Source organism: Thermothelomyces heterothallicus, assembly GCF_042370625.1.
Source record: "Thermothelomyces heterothallicus CBS 202.75 unplaced genomic scaffold P884_scaffold_6, whole genome shotgun sequence".
Taxonomy (NCBI): domain Eukaryota; kingdom Fungi; phylum Ascomycota; class Sordariomycetes; order Sordariales; family Chaetomiaceae; genus Thermothelomyces; species Thermothelomyces heterothallicus.
Genome location: NW_027192567.1, coordinates 732,873 through 755,384, shown reverse-complemented (window position 1 = coordinate 755,384; position 22,512 = coordinate 732,873). Strand labels below are relative to the sequence as shown.

Sequence of the window (22,512 nt, the reverse complement as noted above, 5' to 3'; positions counted from 1 at the left end):
CATGTTTGGGTATCTGGACGACATTCTTGTTTGGGAGAGAGAGGATAGGGATGGTTGGGGTTTTGGTATGTTCACTTCACTTCTACACTCACCTCTTTGCACGCACCTCCGGATGTTGTGCACCTTATCTGTTTTGTTCGCCAATGTCGGCAGCCTCAACACAGACATATATACGTGTAGGGCTGGGTGTGCGGACAAAGCAGAGTTTTTTTTTTTTTTTTTTTTTTTTTTTACCACAGTCTGGCACACTCTGTCATCGCTACAGATACCAGTTGTATATAGCTAGTTCCTCTCTTGCGTGCGAGTCAGGGACTGGAGGAGGACGTTTGCTGTGTATGATGTGATGGATTTATGAGGCACATGAGACATCAACATGGATATCCTGTTCTCTCACCACACACTGGTTTATCAGGTCTTTCTTAGGTTGGCTACGTGATTCACACACAAACTGATGAAGGGGTGGTCTCTGCCGACGACAAGGGCCGATCAACAGACCACCTTATATCAATTATACTTTTTGTCGAGCTCACATGCCCCTACTCTCGGGGGAGAGAACCTTGCTGATCGATACGCAGAATATAGTTGTTGATATAAGGGAAGGCTACAGCCCTTACCACCGCTACGTACGTACACCAAACGCCAAACCCATTATACACATACTCTCCCCTCTCTCTCCTCTCGATCTCTCTCACTCTCACTCTTACTCTCACTCTCTCTCACACACACACACACACACACATACACACACATACACATCCCCCACGCCCCTGCATCATTCTGTAACACACACTTTCTAAGTCCGCCAACACCCCCCCCCCCCAAAAAAAAAAAAAAAAAAAAAAAAAAAAAAACCGCTTCAGCCCCAGCTCCCCTCCTCCCAGCCCAAGGAGCCCTCGGGACCACCGGCCTCGTCGCCGCCAGCGCCGCCATTGGCACCGCCCGGGGCTCCTCCCTCGGAAAGCCAGCTCCAGTCGGCCTTCTCGAGCTCCCTGACGAAGAAGTCGTGCTCCTCTTTCATGGCCTGCCTCAGCATGGCGGCGCCGCCGGGGCCGGGGCCGGCCATGCGGTCCGGGTAGCGGCGCAGGTTGAACCAGTGGGTGAGGCTGCGGAGGGCCTGCTCGAGCGGGACGGCCTCGTCGACCTGGTCCTCGACAGCGGAGCCGACGAGCCACTCGTCGCGCAGCTCCGGGCGGCAGTGCAGGTACACGGCCGTGATGACGCGCATGTTGGACTGGCGCCACTTGCGGCCCGTGTAGGGGACCTGGTTCTTGAACAGCTTGAGCGTGTACAGGCGCAGCTCGTGCTGCGGCACCTTGAGCGACTTGCGCAGTATGTTGGACGACTTGTACTGCACCATGAGGAGGTTGCGGTGGGCGCGGTGCTTGCAGATCTTTTGCATGATGCGCAGGTAGTTGATGAGCGAGAAGAAGTTGCGGCGCGAGAAGTCGGTGATGGGCTCGGCGGGGAGGGGGTTGATGGGATAGCCGAGCTCGTCGACTTCCGGCCGAGGTGGGGGTTCATTGGTTGTGGATGATGATGATGATGATGATGCTGACGACGCGTTGGAGGAGGGGTCAGTTGAGGAGGAGGCGCCGGCTTCGGAGTGCGCATTCGGAGGCGAGCGCCGGCGTTTGATAGGGGGCGGAGCGGCGTCGTCGTCGCTGATGTCTTCGAAATCGGTTGCTGTTGGGTTGGGAACAGGGTGTTGTTGGGGAATAACGCCCGCGCGCGAGCCGCAGAAGTAGAAGAAGCTGTGACGGTTGATGTCATTTAGTACCAACATTTACAGTACGGCCTCTTTCCAAAGGAGAAACAAATAGCTCACCTGTGTTCTAGCCGGTCCGTCCTGCTCTCGACGACCTGCTGGACATCGTACATGGCAAAGATCTTGAGCGCCATGGGCAGATAGTTCAGATCCAGCAGCAGCTGGGTCATGTACTCGAACTTGAGAACGTGGGAGAGCTTGAACCACTTCAGCAGCAGGATCAACGTGCCGGTAACGGCCTTGGCAGCGATTTCTCTGCTGCGCAACTCATCGACGTCGGCATCCAGCGGGGAGGATGGGTCGCCCTTGGAGCCGCCGTTCGGGCCGTTGTGCCCGTTTTGCTGCCCGCCGTTCGGACGTGCGCCGGGCGGTCCTTGGGGCCCGTTGGCGTTTTGTGGCGACACCAGATTGCTGGTCATGGCCGTGATCTGCCTCAGAAACACGATGACCAGCGACTGGAGGTGCGGTAGGGCCTCTTTCTGCGAGAGCGGGTTAGCCCGCCAGCGCACGGTCGAGCATATACATATATATGTATATATATAATCAAACCACTTACGTAGAACTCCTCCACGGCGTCCAGACGCTCCTTGATTTGTTGGCTGACTCCCCGCGGCCCGTAGTCGGGCCCCGAGTTGGACGGCTTCCGCGGCTTGTCGTCGGAGGCCTTGGCCAGCCCCAGCTCCTCCCTTTCCTCGAGCGTCAGCGACGACAGATCCAGCTCGTCCACGATGTCGTCGTCGGCGTCGTAGCCTCTCTCGAACTTGAGGAATTCCTCACGCTCCTCCCAGAGCTGCCGAGTAGCGCGGCTCATGCGGACCCGCTTAGAAAAGAGCTCGCCGGCCTCGAGAATCGAAGCAGGCACGTCGCTGCCCTCCCATTTCCTTCCCACCAGGAGATCCTGCAGGGCAGCGCCGCCTTTACCGCCCGCACTGTTGCTAGTAGCGTCGAGGGGAGGGTACATGAAGGGAAAGTTCTGGTTCGTCTGGTAGTTCTGCTTCTTGCCGCCCTTCCCACCGACTCCGGGACTGGGCGGCGGCGAGGGGGCGGGAGTGGCGATATGGACCGGCTGGTGCAGGATAGAGGCGCCCCCGCCCGGGCCGGGAGGGCCCGGGTGGATTCCGTTAGCCGCGTTGTTTCTTGTCGGGTGGTTGGGCAGAGGGGGGATGATAGTATTTTGGTCTGGTTCGAGGGGCAGGAGCGGCTGGGGAGGAATATAGGCGGGGTACTTGGAGGTGATTTCCTGCCGGAAAGCGTGGTAGTCGAGCGGAGACGCGGTGATGATATTCTTGTCGTCACAGCCGATCATCTCGCTAGTGGCCTCCTTGGCCTCGGCGAGGTCCTTGGAGCCGCCGAAGACCAGCAAGATGGACTTCCAGAAGAGTAGAAATATCTAAGGTGGCCAGTCAGTCTCGGCTTTCCTCTCCGGAGAAAGGGGAGAAGGCCCGAAGACCGTACGTACCTGGGTCTGCGGGAGGATGCCCGTCTCGTCCCATCGCAGCTTCACTACGACCTGAAGCAGGAAGCTGGTCAAGCTGGGGTTTAGGGCGACTGTGTCCGGAGAGTTAGCAGACGTATACCGACAGCCCAGAGATTGTGTTGTACTTACGCAGCCTTTGCCGGACCTCTGCCATCCCCTCGGGGTCATCCAGCGCCTCCTGCATCGCCACGTACAGGATGGTCATCAGATGGATCAACTCCTCTGCCACCATCTGCACGTTCTGCGGGAGGTCGTCCGACCTGAGAAAGACAAAAAAAAAGAGACATCCCCTTAGCAGGCGATCTCCACGAGGCTTCCCCACCGGGGGTTGGATTCCGCACTCACCAGAACAACTCAAAGACGGCCCTCAGCGCTTCCCAGACAAGCTCGAGCCCGCCGCACTCGGCGACGAGGCGCACCCCTTCCTTCATGGCCTCGAGCTGCTGCGGCGTGGCCGCGGACCTCGCCTTGCCCTCGAGCACGGCGGCACCCAGCACGCCGGCGGCCTTGACGGTCTCGGTCCAGCGGCCCAGCACCAGGTAGACCACGGCGCCGATGGCCTCGGCCCTGGCGATCCGGTCGCTGCTCCTGAACCCCTCCAGCAGGACGCGCACAAAGACCCTCTTCCTCTCGGCGGCCTCCTCCTCCCCCTCCTCGTCAGCCCGGTCCCATTTGGGCGCCGGGGGGGTGCCACCACTCCCTTTCCCGGAATCGGGCGCCGCCCCCGCTGAGGTGGCAGCGGGAGGGGGAGGAGGAGGAGGGAAGAGGCGCGCCCAGGCCGAGTAGAAGGCGCGGTTGGCGGCGTTCAGACGCACCCACTGCCAAAAGTTGTACATGAACCACTCGTCGACCTCCTCCTCGAGAGGGGCCATGTCGGTGTAGACGTAGTCGTAGGCGATGGGCTCGGCGCGGGGGAACTCGGCGACGATGCGGCGGAGCTGGGCGAGGGAAAGGGAGTCTTGCGGCGGTTGGCCTTGGCCTAGCTGCTGCTGCTGCGGCTGCTGCTGTTTGCTTTGAGGTAAGCTCTGAGCTTGTCGCTCCCGAGCTGGGACTGGAGGTGAGGAGGATCCATTCTGGCTGCTGCTGGTGCGGCTGCCGCTGTTGTTGTTCTTGCTGTCGTCGGTGATCTCGTCCTTAGTGTTCGAGTCGGATTGGGAGACCGAAGGTACCAAAGAGGAGGAGGGAAAGGAGGAGGAAAAGGAGGAGGGTGCGGTCGGGACGGGGGGAGGAGGGACGGAGGGATGGTTTCGTTGAAGGCCTGGCCGTTTGGGCGCCTTCTCGTTCTCGGGAGCGTTTGAGGTCGCGGGCTCAGCTGGGCTCGTGTCTTCGGTCGGGCCCGCGTTTGTCTCTTCGGCTGGAGTGTCAGCCGACGGCTTCTCGTCGCCTGCAGCGCCGTCGGCCGAGGCGCTTGATGACCACAGCGCGTTCATGTTTGTTGGTGGGGAGCTCAACCGTTCTTGGCGGTAACGAACGGCAATGGAGGTCGACTGCTGGCGGGCGGTTGCAGGGTTCAGCGGCAAGGCCTAAGAACCCCAACCCAGACCCACCGCGGCGCCTGGCCCGTGTGCGTTGCCTTAGCACCGTACTTGTACATACATAGTACGTCCCTACTAGTAACGTTATAGGGATTACCTACCAAGGGAGGCAAGGCGTCAGTTAGGCAGGAATGGAGTGGGGGGACACGCTATCTCGGTGCAGTGAGCTTGGGAAAAAAAAAAAAAAAAAGAATGGCTACCATTCAAGTGCAGGCACAAAAATAGGGCAGAGAGGGAGGGAGAAAATAAAGAAAGAAAAAGGAAGAAGGGAGAAAAAAAGGAGGAGTCGCGATGGTGTCATTTGCCCGAAGGGAAGAGGTACATGGTTCAACCGCTCGTAGCGCCAAATCTGATAAAACATCTTTTTATGGGCGGGCTGGACCGGACTCGGAGGTCATGAGGACTATTTTCGTAATGACAAGGGCCGCCTAGGTGTGATGGATATCCTGATGCGATCGACTTTGTCTCTCCGAAGCGAACTCCGTCTCGCGCCCTCTCGGAAATTATCTGCGCGATGCGTGTTTTGTATGATTGAGTTGCCTGCCTCGTCCCGATGCCGAAACTCGATGGGCTGACTGTACGGTATATACTCAGCGAGACAGCGTACTTAGTCCTCGCCGTCGCTCCCTTCAGACGCCGGCGCCGGCGCCCCCCGACCCTCCTTGTCCCCTCCCGCTATCGCCGCCGTCGCCGTCGCCGTCGCCGTAGCCGCCGCTCCCGCCGCTCCCGCCGCCCTCGCGGCCATCTTCTTCTCCCTCTCCTTCTGTCTCCTCTTTAGCTTCTTCTCCCTGTTCAGCCGCTTCTTCTTCTCCCTCAAGTGCTCCTCCTTGCTCATCCTGAGCCGCTCCGCCTCCGCCTCCTTCTCCCTCCTGATCTTCTCCCTCTTCCTCAGCACTATCCTCCTCTTCTTCCCCGGCCGCGTCTTCTTCTTCTTCCGTCTCCCTTCTACTTCCATCACCCCCGGGTCCTCCCCCCCGGTCCCGCCGCCGCCGCCGAGGCGGCTCCCCTGCGCGTTGCCGGCGCCGGACCCGGACCCGACCGACACAGTCACCCGGGTCACCCTCCAGGGCACCTCCAGTCCCCAGGCCCGCTGCGCCGCCCACGAGAGCACCTCGCGCGCCGTCACGGCCGCGTGCCGGAACTGCTCGCGCTCGCGCTCCGACAGCTCCCCGCGGATGTAGTGCGACAGCGGCCGCGGCGCGATGGCCGGGCCGTGGTGCGGCGCCTCGGCCTCGTCGTCGGGGAGGAGCACCACCTTTTGCGGCGGGGCGGAGGCGCCCGCGCCGGTGCCCGAAGTAGTCGCGGGAGCAGGAGCACCAGCCGGGGTGGAGAAGAGGCGGAACTCGAACTCGAGCTTGTCGGCTCCTTGCTTCGCATCCCCTCCCCGCTGCTGCGGCCGCCGCGGCTCTTCGCCCGAGTCCTCTGCATCTGCATCTGCCGCTGTCTCTGCCGGTTCCGGTCCCGGTTCTGGTTCCGGTGCCGGTGCGGCGGCGGGCAGCGGGGGGATGCTGATCGAGAGCAGGCCCGCCAGGCGCTCGTTCAGCTTTGCCCGCAGCTCCGCCGCTTCCTCGTCATGGAGCTCCGGGCTGGAGTGGCGCTCCGAAGCCGAGTCGAAGAGGTCTTCCCTCCGTACTCTGTTGGTCAATCCGTCAGTCGCGGGACGGTTGTCGCACGAGCCCGCCCTTGGGAGCCCAGAGTGAGGGTGGTCGGCAAACGTACCGTTTCGCGTCTGGAAGCTCAAACATTGGCGAGGTTGACGAGGCCTTCTCTCCGCAGTCGACTGGTCTCGATCGATGAATTAGCGGGTGGGGAGCGCCCAGATGGGTTGGAGGGAGATGCGCGAGCTGGGTCTTGTGCTGCGGGTCGTTACATGAGACGTTCTATCGTTTCCCATAAACTAGCTGATGAGCTACCTAATGCAGCAGGGATTGGCATTTTTTCGACGCATTGTGCGCGGCACAACCCCAACCCTGGATGCCTTGCCGTGTAACTACTCTGGTACATACTTGAAGAGCAGAATATGGCATTTGAAGAAGGAAAAGTGGCCAATGCACACATACGGAGTACACGGGCTTGAAGATGGATTCTCATCATAGTTACTCGGTTCCTGGAAACGACAGGAGCGCCAACGATCGACATCAGCTACCGATGCTTATTGCATGTGAGGGCTATAGCGCCGATCTTGGTTTTGCGGGAAGTGAGGGCGAGGTCTCATTTAATGCAAGTAATTACGTACTGTAGTTGGACTCCAGGCAATCCATGAAACACCGCTTCGCCTCACCCGTGGGGTCGATATGTTTCAATCTCGGGGTAGCTACATACGTATGTACAATGCTGCGCGGGATGATGAATACAACGCCTAACATCCCTTGTGCCCCCTTCCTCCATTCTTCCTTGCCCCATGTAAGCACTGCTATTAGCGACAGACGGCTCTCATCAATCATGAACGTGTTGGAGAGATAAGGGTGAGAAAAAAAAATGTGAATGTGGTAACGTAACATGTGGTATCAATCCAAACAGCCCCTGCTTTGCTCTCCATGAAGTATATGAACAGATGCACAGGAGAAAGAAAAGCGAAAAAAAAAAAAAGAAACAAAACAACATTGGAGAATGTGTGTCGTGGAGGGGGGAGACAAGAAACAGAAGCTATTGAAAAAGATAAAAAAAAAAAAAAAAAAACCGTTTGGAGCACAGCAAAACCGCAATGATTCCAGGGGAAACACGAAACGATCCACCCACATCCGGATTCACCCCCCCCCTTTCCCCCTAAGCCGGCTACCAAAGGTATTCCTGCCTGTCATGCGAAAAAATGAACCGGACCAAAACAGCAACCAAGAATTCCAAACACGACAAAGCAAATGGTTTTTTTTTTCCAGAACCGAACCAGATCAACCACCCCCATCTCCTGGGGGGGTACCGCTCCCGGACACACACACCCGAACTTCCCATCTTGTGTGCTGTGCTGTCGATGCCGGGTTCCCATGGTCCGCTCTTCTTCCCGATTGGCCTCGGGAGTCAACAATCTCCAGGTCGTCTGAATCGTCGGAGAGGACGGGCTCTCCGACGTGCGATTGCGAATGGGAAAGTAATAGGTCGAGGAGGAGGAGGACGATGGGTCGACCGCGGCTTTCTCCGTAGTATACAGCCTCAAAGTTGCGGGAGGGAGGAAGAAGATTTAAAAAAAAAGAAACGAAGAAGAGGGGAAAAAAAGGGGGGAAAGGACAATAAAGCAAAGGTAAAAAAAAAAAAAAAAGAATTTTCCCCCTCTATACCCCATCTCATTCCACCTCTTCCACCTCTTCCCTCCTCTCCCTTCTCCAATTCATGCCGCGTTCCAAGTGTACCCGTATCCGGCCTGCGCCGCGCCCGCCTGCCCCACCGCCGCCGCCGCACCGGCATGAGGGTGGTGCCCGTCCGTCTTCACCGCGTGAGGACCCCCGGCACCGCCTGCGGCCGTCGCGGGATAGCCGTACGGGCGGTCCGCGCCGGGGTTGGCCGGATCCCCGCTACCCGCGGCGCCCGGGCCCGTCGCCGCCGCCCAGCCTTGCGAAGCCGGGATGTAATCCCTCGCGGCGGCGCCGGTATCCGCCGCGGGCGCGCCGTAACCGGCCGCGGTGGCCTGCGGAGGCGGCGGCGGGAGAGCGGGGTGGTGGCTCTGCGGGCTCGTCTCCGGCGGGGCCGGGTAGCCGGTCGCCGGGGCGGCCTGCGGCTGGGGCGGCGGCGGCGGCGGCGGCGGCGGCGGGCCGTAGCGGTACTCGCCCGACGCCGTCTCGTTGGAGATGGACGACGTGACCGACTGGTGGCTCGCGTGGCGCGGCGATTTCGAGGGCCGCGGGTTGGCGTCGCCGATGTACCGGGGCACCGCGAGCGAGTTGTCCGGCGAGGTCGTGCTGCCGCCGCCGCCGCCGCCGCCGCCGCCGGCGGTCGTAGACGAGAGGGAGAGGTGGTTCGGAGGAGCCGACGTGTAGGTTGCAAATTGCGTGCGGATCGGCGGCTGGGTCGGCTGTTGGTGCTGGGCATGGGCGTGGGCGTGGGCGTGAGGGTGTGGGTGGTGTTGAGGCTGGTGCTGGTGCGGGTCGTGGGATGCCGAGAGCGGCAGTTGGACCGACGGGCCCATCGAGCTTGGTTGCATGGGCATCTCTTGCGGCTCGGCCGTGAAAGCGGGAGCCCCCGATAGGGGCATCTTGGGGTAGGGGTCCGGAGCCATGGTGGACGTCGGGTAGGTGGCTGACCCGGGCGTGTGCGGCATCGAGACTTGTGGGGGAGGATTCCAGGTCGTTGGGTAGGAGCTGCGTGTGCTTGTGTTAGCGAGACTGCCTTTTTTTTTCCCCGGCCCCCACATCCTTCTTCTCTCCGTTCCTCTCTCTCTCTCTTCCCTTCGACTTCTGTCGCATAGGTTAAGGTGGGAAAAAAGAGAAAAAAGAAAAAAAAAAAAAAAAGGGGGGGGGGGTCCCGGGGGGGGGCGGGGGTTTGGTCCACTCACTGGGAGCGCATTTGCATCGAGCTCTGGGGCATTTGCTTCGGTGCGGTAAACGTGAAGGCCGACCGGGGTACATCGAGACCCGACAGGCGCGGCCGCGAATCGTATGGGGGCTTGTTCAGGATGACGGCCTGCGCTACGATACCGTGGCCCGTCTCGACCAGCGTCTGTCCCCGCGAGCCCGCGCTCGATCCCAAGAGCGGGATCTCCTTTCTCGCCTGGAAGTTCCTCGGGCTCCTCCCCCGCACCACGATGGGTGCCGTCGTCAGCTCCGAGAGGACCAGTTTCTGCCCGTTCGCCAGAGTGCCGTGGAGCTTGAGGTGAAGGACAAAGTGTTGCTGGAGCTCCTTTCTCCGTCCGTTATTCGCCGTCGCTCTGAAAAAGCCACGGGGATTAGCAATCGCAACCTCTTAAATGAAAACTCCCGGGCGCATCACACACTCACATCCTGAACTGCAACCTCCTCCACCCGATCGGGTAGATGGCGTAGTGGTCGCCCCCGCTTTCTTCCTCCTCCTCGGATGGGGGGATCAGGGGCAACGTGGGAGGCTCTTGATCGGGCGCCTGGCTCGTCTCGGGCGAGTTTGGCGGCGGCGTCTTCCACGGAATCACAATGAGGCGCACCGGGTGGCCGTCCACGGATTCGATGGCCGAGATGCTGACCTCCATGTTCTTGATCTGGCTCGTCTCGCCCGACTCCAGCAGCACCGAGAGGGGGATCTGCGGGAAGCAGATGCTGCCGCTGATCTGGAACAGGTTGCGCCGGTAGCACGTCAGCTCGGCGTTGAGCACGTTGCCGTCGCCCGTCGTCGATGGGAACTCGGAGAGAAAGAACATGCCGTGCAGCTGCGCTTCGATCTCGATCTCGTGGATCCTGCCCTTGGCATCCACGATGGTGTGCTTGTCTCCAACCTTCTTGAAAGACAGGAGCTTCTGGTCGTGGTTCGGCGGCTTGTAGTCCTCCCGCAGGTCCTGCACCATCTCGGTATAGGGAGCCTGATCCACCTGCGAGTAGGGCCGCTTCAGCGTATTGATGCTGGGGATGTTCAACGACGGGTGCGGGTATCGATCGTACGGCTCGCCCTCCTCCTGTCCCGGCCGGCCCGGCTGGTACTGCGGATAATCCATCGTATGGCTCCTGGGACGCACAAGATGTGATGACGCTGGCGGCGCAACCGACACTGACGGGTCCTGGGGGTTAAACCGGCCCGTCATCTGCACCGGATTTCCGTAGTTGGACCACATGCCGCCATGTTGCGACTCAGCCCTCAGCTCTGCCATCGTGTAGGTAGCTGTGGCTGACATGGGAACATGCCCTTTCCCCGGGACGAGTTGTTGATCAAGACCCACAAACCAACCACAAAGATTCGACAGGACCTGTTTCCTCCTCTTCGAGCCAGCCTGCGAGGGAGACCCCCCCAGACGGAAGCGTGCAGATGGCTTGACCCTCGGCGCAAGTTCGCGAGGACGATTTGACCGTCCAGGAGCAGCAAAACTGGCTGGATCGTGGTCTACAAGGCGAGGTGAAGAGGTGGCAAGAAACGGACCGCGAGCCGCGACCAGGTAGTAAGGGCACAATGTATGTACTTGTATGTATAAGCCAATGTCATTGGGGACTACTGGACGGGACCGTCTTATGAGAAGCTTCGGCACTGGCCCCAGGGGGGGGGGGGGGGGCGGGAGGTTGTGTGCGGCAAAGGAAGGAGGGCGAACCGCTAAGGTAATGTTTAACACCACTTGCAGGGCCGATGCAGAACCGTTCCAACCATACAGGGAAGGAGGATGAGAAACGAGGGGGGAATCTGGCAGGCATTCCCGAGGCCCTTGCTAGTCGAGATGGGGCAAGATACCGGCCGGGGCCTGTCCCATCATGGACCAGGGTGCGACCATCTCTCCTTCGGCATGGTCGCAGTCGTTACAAGTGCTGCGTTCGTGAATCTTCACGCTTACTGACCATACCAAGTAGGTTTCTGTTTCTCCAGGGATATTGGCTCCTGAGATTGTTGTGATGAGAGCGAGTCAAACGATATCGACTGAGATTTCCCGCTGAGCCAAGGGATCGGACCGCCTTTTTTTTTTCTTTTTTTTTTGTCATGCTTGGGCGGTTGCCCAAAATCAGTGGGGCATGAGGGACGAAACAACTCTTGTAAGTGCATACATAACTAGTGGATGCGGATTGTGTCAAAACCCCGAGAGTTGAAGGCGGAAGGGGTGTACCGATTGTTCACAAGGGTATGAAGTAACTAGTAAATTTGGTACTGTGGTAATTAGGTAGTGTAGAGATTCCCGTTAAGGTCCGCCCTGCCTAGCCAATACTCTGCCGAGCGGGAAGCAAAACATCACCCGCAGGCTCTTCGGAATATCAGCGCGCGGGCTGGATGAGGAATGGCCCGTGGAGCAGAACCATGACGGACGGTAGTGGGGTTGGGGGGTTCTTCTGGATGGATGCGAAAGGGGGCGAGCATGTTGGTGTGTGCGAGGCTCGAGGCAAGCCAAGCGATCAGAGAAGGGGAGGGGCAAAAGGGGACGGGGAAGAGAGGGGGGGGAAGGTTTGGCGGACAGGATGGCACGTCCGCCCCTCGGCCCCTCCTCCGTCCCATCCTGGTTCAGGCAGCAGGGTCTTGGTTCAGACCTTGTTCGGCCGAGGAAACAGGGGCACCTGATTAGCACCAGAATCCTCCGAGGAATCCTGGGCGGGAGACAAGCGACCCGCTAATTTCTAGAAGACCGTTGGGCGCTAAACGCGCCGAAGAAAAGAGGGGAGGTAAAAAAGGTCGGTTCACGAGATTACTCGACCGGGGTGACAGCTACGAAACCGACGGACCCCAGCAATTATTCGGCTGGCGGAGATGGCGCACAGCCCACCCCTGTCCACCCCGCCAGAGGAGGAGATCGCGAAGACAATAAATATTATCGCTGATATAGATGGGTTCAACGGCCGTTGCGAACGCCGAGTCGGTCTTGCAATTGGCAGCAAAGCCGTAAACGAAATCATCAGCGACGAGAGCGTTCCCACCTCTCGCGTGAGCGTGTGAAGATCGCGGTTGCTCGGTCGTGGGCCGTGCCATTCGCACCGCGTCGAAGGACGGGCTCTGGCGGCAGAAAGAGGAAGCTGGGCCGCGGTGGATCGGGGCAACTCTCGAGTCTTCGGCCGCGCGCACGACGCGCCTTGTCTTTCTTCTCGCGCGCCTCGAGCAGGACGAAGGCACAAGCGATCGGCGGGACGGCTGATGCTCATGAAAAGCGAGATGCGGGCATCTATCTGCCTGCTTCGCAATTGTCCGAATGTATCCAGACTGGGAATTCGTGTTTTTGATGTCCAACGATGAGAGGTAGCATCCAAGAGTTGTAGCTGGGAGCTCGACTAAGCTCCTCTGGTCCCAAGTAGCTGGGTTGGAGCTACAAGCAATGCTGCTCGGCGGGCTCCCGTTGCAACTCCGTTGAGGATATGCTCTCTGCTGCTGCTGCTGCTGCTGCAGTGATTAGAACCTTGGGAGCTCGCAGCGGGAGCCGGGTTTCCACACACGGGTGGGGGTGCCAAAGCAGGGAACTTCCGGGCACGCGCCGCCCGATCCGGTCGTAGCGCAATTCGAGTTAAGCCGCCCAGGGCGGAAGCAGGAAGTGCGGAGGGGAGCGAAACGGCGCCGCTCGACGACATGCCCAAATGGGAACTGGTGCCTGGGCCCGCTTTTGCGCCCTGGCTCTGAGCAGGCTGCACCCCGGTCCGGACACGAGATGGGCGTGCGGCGACGCGATCCCACAAATCGAACTCGATGTCGAATCGAACGACCACTCGGTTGCGAGTGTGGTGGCACGACAGCCCCATACGCATCCACACATGCGCCATGAGCGTGCACGGCAAAAAAATAAAATATAATAAAATTAAATTAAAAATTTAAAAAATATATATAAAAAACCAAAAAAACCCCCCCCCCCCAAAAAAAAAAAAACAAAGCGGTGCAAAACGCCTTGGTTCTCGAGTCACGGCCGTCAGCCGGCAGTCAGCCTCGAGCGCCGCGATGCGTGCCTCTCTCCCAGTCTCTTCTACCACTACCGTCAAACGTCGACGTCCTGAAGCCTGTGGGAGGCGACGGTCACACCACGGCAGGTGTACCGCAGTAGACCTCGGCTCGTTGAATGGGCTGCTTGCTGCCTCCTGCACGGCCAGCACAACCTGGCTATGATTGGGCCAGGAGAAAATGACTGAATGACATCTCCGGGTTGGAAACGCCTCTCCAAAAGCACGCACCTTTGCCGTAACATGCACGCAGGGTGTCGGGTTAGTAGCGTACAGGGTACTGATTTTTACAACTCGTCATGGTTCGCATGCCTTAACAGTATTCTCCATTTTCTGTGTGTTTTCCTCTACGTGCAATCCGTTGAATGAACGGACCAGAGACGGCACAAGACGCGGTGTCGCGATGGTCGATCAACAACGTCCGGCCTACTCCCGGCTTCCGCAGTGTCGAGTACGGAGTAGTTACTGCGGGCCTCCTAGCAGTGCGGTGTCAATTCTGTAGGACCTCCCAGAAAGTTATCGCTCGGTCACAAGAAGCGCCCTTGAGGGGGGGCGCGCGTGCAGGGTCGAGGTAGGTCTGCGGTTCAACAAATAAATTGCTCTGCAGGCCGGGAATGGGAAAGAAGGCGGGTCGGTGTTGCTAAAAAAGGACTCGGCAACAGGTGATGGTGTGCCGGGTGACCAAAACTCCTCAGTTGTGACTGCAGCTTGTCGCCGCCGCTCTCGCCCTCTCAGAGACTGCACGCCATGCCCTCTCACTACCAAAGTCGAATTTGCTTTGCTGCCGGTGCTGGAGGCGCGTTCGGTTTCTCTGTTCTGCTACCGTACCTTCTCGGTTCTCCCGAGTTCATATCTGCCGTCCTCTCGTCATTCATGGCATAGAGCCAGCTTTGGAACTGAACGGATGACGATTCATTGCGAGATTGTACTGTACAGACAGAGGACCCAGCGCCGTTCAGAGATTAACTATAACTAGTAGTTTGTAGCGTACACTATGCACGAAGCTTGGTCGTCCCTCCTCCCTCCACTTCGCAACGCCTCATCAACTAGACTGGGCAGGCGCTGCATGCTCCTGGTCGCCAGGAAACATTCCGGGCGGTCCTTGGCTGCTTGTGGCGACGCTAGTGGCTGCTTGGCCTCCGGGACGGGATGGAGGGTGGGTAGGCGGGTCCCGTTCACACCAGGATTTAAACTTCCCACTCCGTTCTTTGCAGGTCCATTTCAGGTCAAGCCCACCCGGCTGTTACCGGTGGCTGTCCGTTGCAATTGCAACTGTCTGAGCTTGTTGGCCGCGTGGGCGGACGTTGCAATCGCGATCGCATCGGGCAAAGTCAGGGGACCGGCTTGCGGAGGATTTTTTGCGAGATCTGCCCAGGGAGGGCGCTTGCGGATGTGACCTCTACTCCCGCAACTCTTAACTATCGCTATCATTAAACCCTCGTCTGCAAGCATCTTCGGACCTGGGGAGGAGACTGGGAGAAGAGCAGGACACTTTTCACAGGACAGGGGCAGCTGACCGTGCGCGCGCCACGACCAAGGGGGGCATGCCACATTCCTTGGCCGTCGCTGGAGCAACGGGTCGCTTCGGCGCCAATCGTCAGCCAGCTGTTGTGGGCAAATAACGTTCTGGGCATGACTCGTTTGCCGTGCCGGATCTCTGTTTTAGTCACAGTTTCTCCAGGTTCCGGGAAAGAGGAGAAAAGATCCTGCGCGCTACCGGAAGTTTTATTAAATACGCAGCATCGCTTTATTAAAGCGATGGAGCGGAGACTTGATTGGCACGCATGGAACTGGGATATCGCGCCCTGTACGGAGTACAGTTCCTCTTGCGGAAGAGCTGGCGTGGTTGCTCGGCTGTCCCGCTGGCAGGGAAGAAGACCGGCTCCCAAACGCAATCAAGCGTACGTATACTGTATGTGCATACAAGGCAGAGAATCTCATCTGCTTGAGTAGCTTCGATTGTTGAATTCCCTCCCGATCGATGGCAACCCTTCTATTCATTTCTCCCTTGGACTTCAGTCAGCCTCGCGGCCGTCGCGCGGCCACGAACTCGCTGCGTCCTCACAGCCGGTTTAAGGCTATATTAGCTGGCTAATATAGCAGCGACCGCTGATACTTCGCGCTTCCCCGGTCCCCGCCCTCCCTTTCCTCAGTCCACCATGGGACCAGAAAGATCGGCTGCTTATTACGAAAGGTTTCTCTCATCACCGATGGCGGCGATATGACACCTATTCAGAATAATTCACGTCAAGTTGACATTGGTGTCATTTTGCAGGAACTGCTCCTTGATGTACGCACACTTTTTCGCGGCCTCCCGTTTGAGCCAAGAATGCGAGTGCGGGTTGGCGACTGGCGGGCCTTTTGCTAGTACTTGCCGTATGAGTGTATGTACGGAGCAGTGTACTGTGTAACTAGGTGAAGGGAGGTCTAGGCTCCGCAGTATCCAGCGGAGAAACAGGGAACATTGTCCCCACCTCGCAAGGGTGCCCGCAATGCTTGTCCATCGAGAGGTTTCTCCTGCTGCAAGTCAACTCTTCTTCATCGTTCTCGACACACAGCAGGACGCCCTGCCCGATCCCGTAACTCGGCAGCAGACGGAGATGCTGCGATGGGCCGTACCGTGCCGTGCCGTGGCTAGAAGTGGTATCGAGCAGAATTTTAGTAGTCGCACGTGATACCGGAGTTTACGCACACAATACGCAGGTATTCCGGGTAGCGAGCAGCGCCATGCAGACCAACTCTCCACCCCACTTGAGTGTGGCCCGTCTTACTTGTATGTGGCGATGGATATAGTGCCCGTCTCTGGAGTCGCAGAGAAGGAGACCGGCTGCAGCCCTACCCAGATATCCGACGGCCTACTAACTGTACGGAATAAAGCGGTTTCCTGGAACACCTACTGCCTGGACTGATCAATATACCTGCTACGGACTGCATACCGCCAATCCTGGGTCAAGATGGTCTCTACACTGTTGGAAAGACGGAGAGGCAGACGAGCACTTCTCGAACCCCACTTTGTGAATATATAGTGTAGGCTGCTGTGGCCACCCGCATCTTACGAGTCGACTTGACACTGCTCAAACCCAGGGTGGTCGAAGAGGAGTCCAGTTATGAACTCCAATCAGGGCCGCGTGCACGGGATAATTCTTGCCACTACAAAGGAAAACGCGGTGCACTGTTGCAGCAATGCTCAACTGTTTCTCATTCCATACTTCATAACCTAATGTTAGGTACATACTCCGTACTTACCAGTAAAGTACACAAGTTGACGGGATACTCTGTAGTTACAGCACAAGCACCCCACAACTGGACAGCCCTGATGTCTTTCCCGGCCGAGACATGGCTTTTGCCTGACCCGGGGACTGGCGAGTATCAGCAATCAACAACTGATTTCAAGCCACCCATGGCTTGTCGGTATGCGTTTTTTTTTTCTTTAAATTTTATTTTCAGTCAGGCTCATCGATTTCTCTGCTCCACACACGAGCCCAAACAGTCTCTCATCATGAACATTGACTCGCTCTCCCCAGGCGTCCGGGGTTCCGGGAAGCTGGTGCTCCCCCGGCACACGCGGGCACAACGTTACTTGCGAAGTGCCAGTGGGTGCGGGAAGGCATCGGCGCCATGCAAAACTCCCTCGCGGGATGGCACCCTGCCAATCGAATCCGGGGGGTGGGAATCTGCCGTAGGCTATATGTACACAGTTCGGATAACCAATGAGCAAGGCGCAGTGATGACGGAGCTAAAGACTTTAGCCTGGAAGGGCCGATTCGGCTGCGCTGTCAATTTCCCGGCCAATGGCAGCCGCCAATTACTCAGCTGGAAAAACAAGGTGCGGCTGCGCGGGTTTGTGGCGCACCTTCCCCTTGTCCGCTTTCTGTCTTCCTCATCGGCCGGCCGCTCGCAATCCGTAATCCAATTGGACTCGTCCACCTCGCTTAGCGCCGCCCTTCTTCTCCCCTCCCCCCACCCACCCTCCCGAAAGGTTCAATGTTTGCCGAGATCCACCGACCACGGAGGAGGGAATACAACTCCTCCGTACATAGTGCTCCTCTGGACACGAATGTACCGCGTACGAGTCCGCGCCTGAGCATCGCGGAGATAGCGTCGAGGCAAGGGTTTCGAGACGACGAGGTGACGGGGTAACTAACCCTTCCGGCAAGCCACAGCGCCATTCTTCTCCTGCGCTAGCTCACCTTTGCAGCGCTTCCGACGGAGTTCGTCCCAACTCCCTGCCAGATCCTTGTTCGCGTTCCTGAAAGCTGACCAACCTACACTAGACTCTTTTTGTGTGCGAGCAGCGGCTCGAACGAACGTGCCAAGATGGCCACACCGAAGCCCATCTGAGGGAAAGAGCCGATGAAGACGGGCCGGCGAGGTGAGTGGAGCGAACTGATTTGGGTGATTGTTATTTTGAGGAGATTGTGCGGCTACGAAAAATCGCCGAGAATGGGGCTGGCTTTTCCACGAATTGGGGTGAGCGAGCGAGCTCTCTACACTATTTCCGCAAAGTCTCTCTGTGTTCGCAGGTAGACAAAATTAGGCTCAATGCTGGTACCATGGGCTTGGTCGACTGCGAAGTCTGACTGAGAGGATGGCGCGACCGAAGGAGCGGCTCTTGTCTCTTTACAAAAAAACACTACGGGTTAACTTCACTAACACTTGCGTATAGAGTAATCCGCAGTGTACCGACACCCTGCGGAGTGCGGAAATGAGTAGATGATGACAAAGGAACTTTCGATAAGCGACGAGTACGCAGTTCCGTACTACGTACCGAGGAACTTCGTTTCTCCGTATTGTTGTGAAAGTGCAGTGCCCACGAGTGTACGTACTTGGTACGGAGTACGCGAGTTCTCTAATAGTAGTTATACGGTACGGATACCACATCACATCAGCAATCCACAGACGGCGCCTTGTCAGGTTCCACAGGCAGTACAGACATACACTACGGACGTACACTACACTACTCCGTACACACATGCATCCGTTTTACAGGGAAATCCGTACTGACTGCGACATGGGTTTCCACGGTTTCCCCACCGTAACGAAGAAGTTCTTTTTCGAGTTTGTTAGACAATACGGATTACAGCCAGGTGCCCTGCTCGAGAGGATGTCGCTTACAGTAACGTTAAGCCGATCGTGGAGAGATAATTTCGGCACTGATCCGAGACAAGAAAAGGCTGCCTTCGAGATCTCCCCGCTGCCGTTGAAACGCTGTCGTGGCAGGGGATATTCGGGACAGTATTCGAACTAGCTCCCATATAGAGAAACGATGAATGAGCACTCGCGTGCTGGTCGTTCAAGGTGAAACGTTGCAAGGTTCGAAACGCCTCAAATACTCGAAACACTTGAGACACTCGAAACACTGGTGGACGATGGTGAAGAAGAGGGAATGAGAGGGGGCCTGGCCTTCACACTGTTCCCCTACACTAGCGTGTTGATTCCTCAAGGCGCCCCTTGCCCTTCTTTAGTACTGCGCATCTTTCTTTTCCGGAGCAGGGTGCAACGCTATGCCCAACCCTTGCCGAAAACAAACCTCGACAGCGTTGCAGCGCCAGCGACAAAACTGTTCCGGCGCCACGCTCCACCTTCACGACATCGGTGTCCTTGTACACTGCACCGCTCTGGGCAGTACCCTCAGCCCTGGAAGACATGCGGACCAGCTAAACTTGGGCCGCGACGGGTCCTAATTCAATTCCCGTGAGTCAGGGTTCGCAGAACCAATCCTTTTCCTCATATGTAACGGTCCCAATCCCTATTTTGAAGCAAACTCCGACAAGAGATTGGCCATCACGACAAGAGGGGAAAAGAGGGAAAAGAGTAGAGAAAAAGGGGACTCGGGGCCATAAAGGTCAAGTCCACAAGTTTGCCGCCCACGGTCCGAATGTACCCGTGAAGTCAAGGCCCAGGTTCCCTCGAGAGAGGCTTGCGGAACCGAGTACCGAAGGCCCATCTCCAGTCCGGTTATGGAAGGCCCCCGGACTCTGGTACCGGTCAAATATCAGAGAAGAACGAAAGGGGAGGGACAAGAGGGATCAGACGAGGACAAAGCTGAAGGTTCTCGGACATCGAGGGCTTATTCGGCCTATTCGTGCCGAGTGAGGCTTCCAAGACCAGGAGCCGCCACCTACATGGCCATCCAACTCGGCGAACTCAGTACAGATTACATCCGTACAGATTACACTGCCATCGACCACGTACACTACTCAGTGGACCAAGGGTTTTTGCACCTCGAGTACGGCTTCCTTTCCTGCTCCGTGTGATCAAGAAAGAGATCGATCGTCGGTGTATATGCACAGTTACATACTTGTACGTGTACTGTATATATGTACATACAGGCGAACTGTCGCCCACGCAAGTACGGACGTACATACATACATTGTCCGATCTGTGTGGAGAGCGTCGCAACCCCGTCGGGTACCACCTGAAGATGCTACAGCGCCCTTCCCACCCCTTACTATTACACTACCGACCGTTCCCTCCTGCCAGGCCCTGTCCCGTGTTTGCCGCCAGGGCTTGCTCCCGAGATCGAGAACCCGAATCCCCCAAACCGCTGGCAATTTTGTGAGCGGCCTGCAAGCGAAGCCCGAAGACGGGCGCGCTATCGTTCATTTCTATCCCCCCTCCACTTACACCTTCACCGACAGCTCACCGTACCTTATTCAGGAAGGCATTAGCAGCAAGCGTAGACTAGGATCGACGGCACAGCAACCCGATAGCTCTCGGGGGGGAATTGGCCGATTCGGGACATCCGCAGGCCTGTTGTCTGGTCGTTCCATGTCCTTCACTACCCCTCCCAGAGCCCTCCCCTCCCCCCTCCCCCCCCAGCAGACTCAGTTTCCATAATTAACAATGCATCACATTAGGAGACAGGGTACGCACGGAACACAGAAATTCTCTCATGAGAGGCGACGATGAGGCAGGGGGCTAGGGAAAGGGTTATGGGTGCGAGGTGGGATACTACTTGTACGTACATTGCTGCGTACAGACAGACACACGCAGTAGTGCCCTGCCAAGTACACGCAGTAACTATTCGTGCTTGGGATGCACTTCTCCGTACGCAGCACCCTACGCAGTAACGCAGTACACACTAACTAACGTTACTAGGGCACATGAGTGCGAGCAAGGTCCCGCTCCGATGCGCCCGCCCTCCCCCTAACTAACCCCCTTCTCTCTTCCTCCTCCTCTCCTCTCACGCCTCTCCGCCCCTTCCGTCCGTTTCCCCGTCGCGCCAATACCACTCTATCTCCCTTCCACCCTGCCTTTCCCTCTCCTGGAGTTCGTGGGGCCACAGAGGGCGAGGCAAGAACAGCAGGCGGCCTGGGCCTGGGTAATGTTAAGTGGGGAGCCGGCCAAAACGGAGCAGCACGCCTCCTGGCGCATGCCAGGCTGGTCGAAAGAGGACCAAGGGTGGGGGGGGGGCAGATGAAGAAGCGTGATTGATGATGAGATCCTCATAGCTCAGGACGTCGGCTCTTCCGCGAGCTATATGTGCTCGCAGTCTCCTAGAGCAAGAGGATTCATCGGGCGGCTGTGACGAGTTGGCGGGGAAAAAAAAAAAGATCAGGCAAGAGCAGAGAGAGGACGAAGTTTGGGAGCGGCTGCGTAGGTGGCTCAGGGCGAATGGAACGGTGGCGGTGGGAGTGTGGGTGGATGGGTGGTGGCATTGCATACATGCTCTTCTGTCCCGTGCCGGACTACATGGACGTGGTGTACGTACGCAGAATGTATGTACAGTACAGGAGATAGTTAGACCTTTTTTTGTGCTGCGCGCACTGCTGCCGTAAGGTTAACTCTGGTGGCCCGACTGGGCCGGGCTCACTGGCCGGCTGTCTCTTGCCCCCCCCATCAGGAGCACCTCTTTTGGTACGAGTGGGTTTGCGATCGGCCCAGGACCGGCTCGCCACCCATCCACTCGAAGGGATTGGACCAACTAAAGACTAAAGGTGCTAATGCGGTGACTTGCAAGCTCCGGCATAGAAAAATCGTCAGCGCTGCATCAAGGCGAGGTGGCGGATGGTGTACGTAGATATGGTTGTGTGTACGTACAGGTACTCTGTACTCTAGTCTAGCTAAAGTGAGGCAACATCATATCACATCCCCCGCGGGGGGGGGGGCCTCTGGCTGTCTGCTTGCTGATCAGAAGGTCTAGAAGTGGGCAGTTTTGTTGAGAGAGAACATCAAGTTTCCGGGATGGTAACTAACATCTGCGTTACTTAGTCTAACACCTAGGCAAATGATGAAAACAAGGGGAAGCGAGGAGGTAGAAGTAATGAGTCGCATTGTGCGTAGACACGTCAACAGACGCCAGATCAGCCAGCGGAAACAAAGTGGCACGAATCAGGTATGTATGTATTGTACATACATACACGAACCTGCGTGATCCCAACCCCCTTGAACAGGGGACTGAGCTTCAGAAGATGATAGGCCCCTCCCTCCAAGTCAATCACAACAATGATCACAACAACGGAGAGCACGGGAAGGTTCTAATGACTCCCACGACGGAGAACCACGGAGCCGTGTTCCAAGAGAAGAAGGTGAATTGTTTTTTTTTTTTTTGGGGGGGGGGGGGGGTTAGAGGAGAACATACGGAGGCAAAAGCAGCTGCCTCGGATCCCGGGCCTCTGGCTGACCACTCAAGTCCGGCGACGGGGGACCACGGTGTTGTCACCTGTGGAACCACATCGACGCCCATCGTGATATAATCCGTACCCGTACTCACCCTCATCCTGCCAGCAACCGCAGTGACGGCAGTCACAGCAGCAGTGGCCCAGCTTGTCTTCAGTTGCCGGAACCGAAGATCGTTGAATGCAACGCCCTTTCTCTTTCTCCCCCCCCAACAAGGGCTCCCCCGAGTGCAGGACAAAAGAACAGTAAAAGGGAAAAGGGTTTGCATACCTTTCTTTGCCTATACTTTGTATATCAATACATATATCCGTAGAAGTGATCGAGGAAAATAAAATAATAAAATCGTGAGCCCAAGGAATGACAGTGAGCCGCGACTGTCGAGTACATAACGTTGTGTGCCCGGCCCTGCAGCTCCCCCTGCGTCCCCGTCCGTCCGTCTCTCTCTGCAGGGCACCAGAGACATACATACACACGTACATGCACACAGAAATTCATACATCCAGACATCCATACCCACCGTGTGTCGGCGCAAGCATCCTGCGATGCACCATAGTGCGCCCGTCATGCATGCTCAAGCTGCGCGTGCCGTAGCTTTCCTCCCTGCCTCCCTCCCCC

The 22,512-nt window shown here is 57.6% G+C and overlaps 3 protein-coding genes across 3 annotated transcripts; all 3 read right to left on the bottom strand.

The window, feature by feature from the left end:
• Positions 1-856: 856 nt before the first annotated feature.
• P884DRAFT_268290 (uncharacterized protein) lies at positions 857-4,672 on the bottom strand (the record flags this gene model as incomplete). Its single annotated transcript, XM_069442183.1, has 6 exons — positions 857-1,751; positions 1,826-2,244; positions 2,322-3,155; positions 3,225-3,313; positions 3,372-3,502; positions 3,588-4,672. The coding sequence occupies 6 exons, from the start codon at positions 4,670-4,672 to the stop codon at positions 857-859; spliced, it is 3,453 nt and encodes a 1,150-aa protein (XP_069299302.1).
• A 300-nt stretch (positions 4,673-4,972) lies between these two features.
• P884DRAFT_321795 (uncharacterized protein) lies at positions 4,973-6,804 on the bottom strand (the record flags this gene model as incomplete). Its single annotated transcript, XM_069445412.1, has 3 exons — positions 4,973-6,411; positions 6,497-6,633; positions 6,784-6,804. The coding sequence occupies 3 exons, from the start codon at positions 6,802-6,804 to the stop codon at positions 5,385-5,387; spliced, it is 1,185 nt and encodes a 394-aa protein (XP_069299301.1). The 3' UTR covers positions 4,973-5,384.
• Positions 6,805-8,099: 1,295 nt separating this feature from the next.
• P884DRAFT_239722 (uncharacterized protein) lies at positions 8,100-10,808 on the bottom strand (the record flags this gene model as incomplete). The annotated part of the gene is made up of 3 exons (XM_069440151.1): positions 9,703-10,808; positions 9,261-9,632; positions 8,100-9,066 (listed from the first exon to the last, which is right to left on the bottom strand). Exons 1-3 carry the CDS (start codon positions 10,560-10,562, stop codon positions 8,100-8,102), a joined length of 2,199 nt encoding a protein of 732 aa, XP_069299300.1. The 5' UTR covers positions 10,563-10,808.
• Between the last annotated feature and the right edge of the window lie 11,704 nt (positions 10,809-22,512).